We start from the raw sequence: 9,363 nt of genomic DNA on the forward strand, positions 1-9,363 counted from the left end.
TGAAGGAAGCCATCTGGGACACAGACACCCTGCCCCCCCCACCCACCCACCACAGTCCTGATGTAGAGCTGATGCTCAAAAAATGTTGATGCTCTTGCTCCTCGGATGCACAATACATAAGTGGAGACCAGAAAAGAAATGGCTGCACTTTGTAATGTCTCAAATATAAAGTGACTATATTAAAAAAAATCAGTTGTGCATCATGTTTGCTTTTAAAAAGTAGCAAATGATTACCAGGATTGCAGAGACAATTGTAGAGACCAATATTAGTCAGTAGTGGTATGTGGAATATTTTAATTTTCAGCATAAAAAAAACCAATACTCATACTCAGAACTTCAGAAAATAAACACATTCATTAAAATAAAAATAATTCTAGCAAAATAATAGACAAGAATTTCTCACAGCCAAGAACTGAATAAATGATCTAAAACGGAATCCTTATCTTGCAGAAAGAGGGTACAATTACATGATTAGAAAATTAGAGAGTGTCCAAGTTCAGATTTAAATTCAAAAATGAAAGCATACAAATATTTTGAAGGAACCATTTATTTTCACTTTCAGAGACTGCATTTGGGAAGAGTTTTATATTTTAAAAAAAGTACTGTTTAAACAAGATCCAGGAAATCTCAAAACAAGTAAATCCATGGACAGATTGAAATGGGCAGTTCCACACAAAACAACTGGACAAATCTAATGTATTTAGAGACTTTTATGCTTATAATAGAAGCAGTCAAACGGCATCAAAATATTCAAAACACCAGTAAAGCTAGCAAAGTTTCAATTAGATCATTCAGAAAGTTTATATTCACAGATTTGTAAGAACATGGACTATTTCCCAACCCTGAAGGAAATTGGTTTTCAAATTAATTGAAAAAAAATACATGACATGTTTTTAAACAGCTGAACTAACAGTTTAGGTTCATTTCCATTCTTCACAATGGAAACACTGCAGCTCAATTGCTTCAGGTCATACAAACCCTGGTGATGAGCAACACCCTGTGATTTAAATCTAACTCCCAAAAGTTATTCTAATCTTAAACCATGTAGACATTTAAATCAGGTCTGAAAAACAAAAGAAGTATTGATATATATAAAAAAAGAAACAATCCTGGGAATGTTAGGAAAGTAAGCAATTAAATCTACAACCCTTACTATTAAAGCTTTTAACAGATTGCTGCAAATGATAGAATATTAAAAAATACCAACTGTAAATGCCATTGCCAAGTCAGAACCTCAGCTTTTGCAAATTTAGTTAAAACATTGGATACCTCAAGTTAGGAAAAAAGTGCAATTAGCCGATTACTTTCCAATCCTAACATTGTCTTCCAAACATGGAGTCATAGTGAATGCCTTTTGCACCAGGTTATTAAGTTACTGTCCAACTGTATCTTCAACTCACACAAATTAATTACTTTTGCTTATATAATATGCAGAAGCTAGTGATCCTTTCCTTATTTCTTCTGGAAGTAGTGAAGGTTGATATCTCGCTGTGAGCTAACTGAATTTTCATTACGAGCAGAGACCCGCTTTCTTCTTTTACTCATCACAGAGAGGAGGGTTAATATTATTGCCAGGATCAAAACTACACAGAGGATAATAGCAATTAGCAATTCATTAAAACCAAGGGAATGCTTCAAGTCAGGCTCTGTAAGGAGAAAAATATCTACATGATTTTCTGGGAACTTTTTTGAACAAGTGCATTAAATAGAGATAGTACAATATTATTTCCAATAACCTCCCATTTTAAAAGGGTTAAAATTTTTCCTGAAGGTTTATCTCAAGCCCTGTATTTTGAGATATGACTGACAGCTGTGGTACCATTAATTAGTAGTTTAAAGACAGAATTTCATTGCAATACTATTACAGGAAAGTAGAGTAATTGAGTGTGGTATTCTGAAGAATGAGCTAAGGTATAGAAAGAATGACCAAAGCAGATGTTTCTCCTCTGGAGATCAAATCTACAGAATCAGTATGGTGAGCAAAAAAAAAAATGGCAGAGGCCTTGAATAGTTAGAATGTGTCAATCTTCACAGCTGTAAACTTAAAAAAAATTGCAAATCAGAGGTTATAAAAGGAGTCTTAAAACAAAATATACAGTATACTATTTAAATAGAGTAATTACAGGACTTGTTATGGAGGAATCTGGGTAACCTGTTACATGAAATTGGTTTGTAATCACTGTGTCTGCATTTTAAGACTAAAATAAGATGATTTATTGCAGGGGAATGGAATTTAAGTGTAGGGGAGTTTACTATACCTAGACAAGGCATTGTGGAGACTACATCTGAAGAACAGTACAATTTTGGTTTCCTTAAATATTGCATTAGAAGCAGCTCAAAAAGCTTCAACCAACTCATTCCTGGGATGAAGGACATTTCTAGAAAAGCTTGTCCACTTTGAACTAGACCATCTCCTCTATATGCCAGAGTGATTTTACAGAATCAGTATCTTGAAGCAACCTTCTTGGCAGATACCTGGAAGCAGTTTCCATTTTTGGGGAAAGACAAAAACATTAGGGAGATAAATTTGAGGCCAGATTAAATTGATTTTTTTTTTAGTGAGGGGAATGAAGGAATAAGGCACAGAGAGAAAAAACAAAGCCAGGGCCAGGTCAGCTGTTATGGAGTGAAAAAGCTTGCAGGGCCAAACAGCCTACTCCAGAAGTCCAACTTTTATCGCTTCAGACCAACATTCAGAGCACGGCATCAAGATTCACAGATCAAATAAAACCAGAAAAACATTTTAGCTTAACTATTTCACAACTAGAACCTTCAGTTTCTGCTTTTATTAAAAAACAAACTTCCCAGTTATAAAAGTGCAAAGTAATTTTTACAAGAAAAATTGTTACTCAATAGAAGTGACACCACCAAGAACTTTCATTGATGTTGGAAACAAAGTTCAGCTTTGCAAGCAGTGACAGGATTTAACTTTAAAACCCTTAATTTGCAAAGCAGGTAACTTTTACAAGAATCAAACCAGATTTTTAGTGTTAAATGGAGGTAGTTCAGAGGAGCTTCACTAGATTGAAGTCAGATGTGAGGAATTTGTCTAATGAAGAGTGATTGAACAGTTTAGGCCCACACAGAGTTAAGAATTAAAAGGAAATCAAATTGATGTCTATAAAGATACTAAAAAGGGTTTTGACAAAGAGGAGAGAATGTTTCCTTATGTGAGGCAAACTAGGACAGAAGGGCACAGTTTTAGGATAATGGTAAAAGATTAAACAGAATGGAGGATTACTTCTCCCAAAGAGGGTCATGCATCTGTGGAATTCACTACTGAATGTGGCAGATTCCAGGACACTGCATTAAATTTGAAGGAGAGAGATTTTTATTTTAGTAAAAAGTTTAGGGTTATGGCGAGCAGGTGAAGGAGTGGAGGTGGAGATGAAATCAGCCATTATTGTATCAAATAGCATGGTAGGTTTCAGGGGCTGAATTGTCTGCTTTTGCTCCTAGCTCTTTTAATGATGGGGACCAGCAATATCCTGTGGCTGTAAAAACCATTTTAGAACAATGGTGACTCCATTTTCTCTCTGCAGACCTCCAACTGAATGGGATAATTGTCCATTAGGGTTCATCCAGAAATCTGTTTTACATACATTCTGCTCTTAAAAACAGACCTAGTCAACTGTTAATTTAAGAAAAGAAAAAACAGAAGAAAGATAGTACAGGGGAAGAGATTTCAACATGTTACAGGATTAAATACCATGGAAATTCAGAATAATAAAGAAATTTGAAATCCATTACAAGGAGGACTTCTTTGAACTCAAATACATATTAATGTGGAAAGATGGGAACTTTCAAAAGTACTGCATTGTTTTAATTATATGAAATGCAGATTTAATGTGGAATACATTTATATCACTAAAATAGCTGTTTTAAATTAATGGCTATGCAGTCTATTTAGATACCTGACTTTTTCACGATACATTCAATGCCAGAACCATTAAGTGAACGGTCCTCAAATCCCTCTATACATCGACAAGAATAGAAACCAAAGGCATTGAAACAATCTGCTCGAGGGTCACACATAGAGAGTCCAGAGGAGCATTCGTTTACATCTGCAAAATGAGGAAAGAGCTAGTGGTCAGCAAACACTATAAAACCCCAACCCGAAAGTCAGGGTCGCTCTAAAAAGAAATTAGGCAAAACAGTTACAAGTTAAGCAGGAGTGAATTACCTTCAATGGATTTGAAGAATAGTGTGGCTTTTCCATGTCTGAGATTAGCTACATGCTTTGCCTTCAGTTGGTTTAACTGAATTTCCAGTGGGCCATAAATGTCCTGACCACCAGGATTGAAATACAGCCAATATGTCAAGAACAGAACTGGAGCATTGATTCTGGAGTTGAAGAAACAAACAAAGCCTTTGAGAGGAGTTTAAAAGTCTCTGGATTAATCCATACTTTTAAAAAAAATGGAGAAAACAATTCAATTGAGGTTCTACATCTACATCCCCAACAAATCACATGGAACACAAAACCAGCCACAGAGTTATAGATTGGCATTAGCCAAGTGGTTCACTAATAACCTCCTCTGGTTGGGCCGGTGTATGTTTTCCAGCCCCACACTGAACTGTCAACTGGCTTAATAACCACTCATCCAAATAACATTGCTGCAGGAATATTGCAGTGGTTCAAGTGGGAATGAAAGACTCCCCATTGTGCCTTTCACAGCTTCAACTTATCGGAAAGCATTTCATACTCCATTAACTGTATTTGAAGTGGAGTCACTGTTTTAATGCAGAAAAAATGACAGCCAACTTAGAGCAAACTGCAATATGGTAGTAGAACACAAAGAACTAGCAACAGTCAGCAATTCAGCCTCTTAAGTCTACTCTGCCATTTAGTAAAGTCATGGCTGTCTTAGCCTCAACTCCATTTTTCCACCTGCTCTCCTTAAATCTTCAATCCATCACTAATTAAAAATCTGTCTGTCTAGCTCCAAATTTACTCAGACAACATCCCAGCATCTGCTGCACTCTGAATTCCAGGCAGCTACCCATCGGCATCAAATGATGACCCTTCAGTCAAGATGGTGCAATTTCAAAGAAAGGAAAAACATCTGCTCTGTATCTACTTTGTTAGTTTCCTTTTGCATCTTGTACACTTCAACTAGATCATCTCTGAACTCAGGAGTACAGGCCTAAACCATTCACTCAGTCTCTCTTCAGAAGACAAACCCCTCATCTCTGGAGTCAGAGTGGTGGACCTTTGAACTGCCTCTAATACAACTACATCCCTCCTCAACCAAGGGGACCAAAACTGTACACAATACAACAGGTGCAAACGCACTCATGCCATGAACAATTGCAACAACAATTTTATTAGTCTATTCTTTAAGTGATAAATGTCAAAGTTCCATTTGCTTTATTATGTGCATGCTACTTTTCTATGACTCATACAAGGACACTGAGATCCTTCTGCACTGAAGCACTTTGGAGTTTCTTTTCATTTAGATAAGAGTTGCCAATGTTTCTGACCGAAATGGATAACCTCAATTATCCACAAGAACTCTGCCTAATTTTGGTCTATTTACCAAACCTATTGATATACACAGTCAGAGTCAGTTATACAGTATGGAAACAGACCCTTCACTCCAACTAATCTATGCTGACCAGATATCCTAAATTAATCTCATCCAATTTGCCAGCATTTGACCCCTATCCCTCTAAACCCTTCCCATTCATAGGCATATCGAAATGCCTTTTAAAAATGCTGTAAGTATATACCAGCCTCTACTACCTCTAGTAGCTCATCCCATACACACGCCACCCTCTGAAAAAGTAGCCCAAGGTCCCTTTTAAATCTTTCCTTCTTACCCTAAACCTACACTGTCTAGTTCTTGACTCCCCACCCACCTCAGGGAAAAGACATTTCTTATTTCTTCACTGTAACTTGCTTTTCCACCTATTTTAAGTATTATCTGCAATTTTAGCTATCATATTTTGAAGTCTCCACATCTAAGATCACTAACATATTGATCGTAAATAGTTAGGGTCAGGAGGACTGAATCCTGTTACTAACCCCACTATGTACAGCTTGCAAACCAGAAAAGAGACCCATTTGTCTCAATGGCCGGATAATCTATTGTAATGATGGGTCAAATGCTGGAAAATGGAATCAATACAATAGATACTTGATGACTTGTGTGGACATGGTGGACCAAAGACCATGCTTGGTGACAACTGTAAAAAAAAAACTCACTAATCCAGAGGTAAACAAGCTTCTCCCTTTCTCCCACCCCCCCCCACCACTACTAACACCAACCCAATTCGAGAGATTTGGGAAAGAGTTGGAATAGGAGGATGAACAAGACCCTGTTTTTGGACTGACTGAAGGCCACACATTGGTTTACTGGTGGTGGTAGTAGTGGCATACTACAAACTGGCTCATGTAATCAGATGCAAAGCAGGTTACTTCACTTAAAAAAAAACACAACAAAAATCATTAAAATTGTGGATGCAGATTCCAGAGTCCCAGTGGGACAATGGACATAACCACCTTAATCGATCTCTTTCACTGCAGCTTAGTCAGTGCCCCATTTTTAAATTAGTTTTTTGTGGGATGTGGGCATCACTGGCTGACCATTTTATTGCCAATCCCCCACTCCAAAGTTCTTTGGAATAATTCATATGGACTGGCCAAGCCAAAGACTACATTCATTTGGTGGGGTCAATCCAGACAATGAGGTATGTGCCCAACCATCACAATGACTAGTCCAGTGTAGCACTTCAATACCACCCAGGATTTGGGTCAGGCAGAACCTCTGGAAATTGTCCAGTTTGTATTGTGCTGATATAACGATAACAGTACCTACCACAGGCAGGTGAAGTTTCACATTCACATCGATTGTGGAGGAGCTGGTGTTGTACTGGGGTGGACAAAGTTAAAATCTCAAGGCTAGGTTATAGTCCAACAGGTTTATGTTGAAGCACTAGCTTTCAGAGCACTGCTCTGTCAGGTGGTTGTGGAGTCTAAGATCTTATACTCTACAACCACCTGATGAAGGAGCAGTGCTCTAAAAGCTAGTGCTGCCACAAACTTGGACTATAACCTGGTGTTGCGATTTTTAAAATGCATATAAATCCTCAGACAAAGTTTATCACTCATGTGTGGGCAAAGAATCAATAGTGCATATGCTGGTCTTAATGTAGCAGTTGGAGATACAGTGCAAGCCTTTGAGGTTATAATACACTGCTCCACATCCTGCTATTACCAGGATGACTGCTAATGGATGCTATTGAAAACCTTCTTGAAATGTATGAAGTTGATCTTGTGGTACTTTAGGCTGTACTGTTCAAGGATGAAGATGTGCTCTCCGCATGATCTGCCAGCCCAGAAATCTGCCTGTTAGAGTCATAGAACCAAACAGCACAGAAATAGGCCTTTCAGTCCAAATCATCCATGCTGATTAGATTTCTTAATCTGAACTCGTCCCTTTACCTGCATTGGGCCCACATCCCTCCAAACTTTTCCAATTCACATACACGTCCAAATGTCTTTTAAGTATTGTAACTGTATCCTCCACCACTTCCTCTAGCAGCTCATCCCATACACAATACCCTCAGTAAAAAGTTGTCTCAGGCCTCTAATCTTTCAGCGCTCAGCTTAAAACTATGTTCTATAGCTTTAGGCTGTCCTTACCTGGGGGTCAAGTAAAAAAAAAAAAAGGGACTGTGGCTCTTCACCTTATTGTTCACTCTGAAGAGCACAATATTGGAGAATTTGTCCAGGTACCGATACCAAGGACCTACCTATCCAACTGTTTTAGTCACAGCCACAGCCTCCCTTTAGCAGCTGAACAGTACTGCTCACCCATCACTGCCCAGATTTTGTTCAGCAGCTCAGAGGTCTGTTCAGTGTTCTTGACATCTTTCAATAACTTTGTGGCTTCTCACCTTGATCCCACATGCCTCATGTTCTTTCAGCCTCAGAGCTGGCTATTTATCTCAGCTTGAGATTTAGCTGCTGAGCTCATTTAGGAACTCAAAAAAAAAATGCTCCATCCTTTTCCTCCTTGTCCATCAGAGCATCAATATAGCTTCAGCTATTTAGCTGCTCAACAAACAAACAGTTTAAATTTTACAGAGCCTTCACAACCCCTGACAGATACACCACCCCCTTCAAGTGCTTTATGGAAACAATTTGGAATTTACCTCTCAATACTATGAAGGAGTAATTTCTTAAGTGAAGGAGAAAATGTTGAAAGCTGGTGTTTAATCTAGGGGAGAAAGAAAGGTTAGTGTATTTTTTTTAAAAAAAAAAGAATCAGAAATTTGTAGTGAACACTCAGCACAAGGAATACTCACTAGATTTTCAGTAGATCTTGCAACTCTTTTCTCAATCCCTTCAAATTCCTGGAAATTGTCACCTTCAAACTTCACTCCAATAGTTACTTGAAATAAATAACCTAAAAATGGAAGTTTAGATTTTTTTGGAATTTGGGAGGAACAGAACCAGAATTTTACAGGAAAAAACCTCAGTCACCATGGTAAACCTAAACCTCTGGGTCCCATTTCCATGTTGATCCACTAGAGTCAGAGTGGTACAGCATGGAAACAGACATCGGTCCAACCCGTCCACACCAACCAGATATCCAAACCCAATCTAGTCCCACCTGCCAGCACCCAGCCCATATCCCTCCAAACCCTTCCTATTCATATTCTGGATTAGTGGTGCTGGAAGAGCACAGCAGTTCAGGCATCCAAGGAGCAGAAAAGAAAACCAACACGGCCTTTCAGGCAAAAGCCTTATCAGGAATAAGAGCTTTTATTCCTAATGAAGGGCTTTTGCCCGAAACGTCGTTTTTTCACTGCTCCTTGGATGCTGCCTGAACTGCTGTGCTCTTCCAGCACCACTAATCCAGAATCTGGTTTCCAGCATCTGCAGTCATTGTTTTTACCTTCCTATTCATATGCCTCTTAAATGTTGCAATTGTACCAGCCTCCACCACATCCTCTAGCAGCTTATACCATACACTTACCACCCTGTGTGAAAAATTGCTCTGTAGGTCTCTTATATCTTACCCCTCTCACCCTAAACCCATGCCCTCTAATTCTGGACTCCCTGACCCCAGGGAGAGAGATTTTGTCTCTTTATCCTATCCATGCCCCTCAATTTTGTAAACTTCTATAAGATCACCCCTCAGCCCCCAACGCTCCAGGGAAAACAGCCTCAGCCTGTTCAGCCTCACCCTATAGCTCAGATCCTCCAACCCTGGCAACATCCTTGTAAACCTTTTCTGAACCCTTTCAAGATTCACAACATCTTTCTGATAGGAAGGAGACCACAATTGCACACAATATTCCAACAGTGGCCTAACCAATGTCCTGTACAGCCGCAACATGACCTCCCAACTC

The 9,363-nt window shown here is 38.7% G+C and overlaps 1 protein-coding gene across 2 annotated transcripts in view; it reads right to left on the bottom strand.

Annotated features, from left to right (window-relative positions):
* Positions 1–9,363, bottom strand: part of zgc:66455 (uncharacterized protein LOC393502 homolog) — a 62,665-nt gene that overhangs the window by 33,639 nt on the left and 19,663 nt on the right. For both annotated transcript variants that reach the window (XM_043704234.1, XM_043704233.1), the window contains exons 4-7: positions 8,314–8,414; positions 8,161–8,225; positions 4,184–4,344; positions 3,915–4,064 (exon numbers count right to left, since the gene is read on the bottom strand). In XM_043704234.1, coding sequence (XP_043560169.1) covers positions 3,915–4,064; positions 4,184–4,344; positions 8,161–8,225; positions 8,314–8,414 — 477 coding nt within the window. The remainder of the gene's footprint in view (positions 1–3,914; positions 4,065–4,183; positions 4,345–8,160; positions 8,226–8,313; positions 8,415–9,363) is intronic.

The sequence above is a fragment of the Chiloscyllium plagiosum genome, chromosome 15, assembly GCF_004010195.1.
Source record: "Chiloscyllium plagiosum isolate BGI_BamShark_2017 chromosome 15, ASM401019v2, whole genome shotgun sequence".
Lineage (NCBI taxonomy): Eukaryota > Metazoa > Chordata > Chondrichthyes > Orectolobiformes > Hemiscylliidae > Chiloscyllium > Chiloscyllium plagiosum.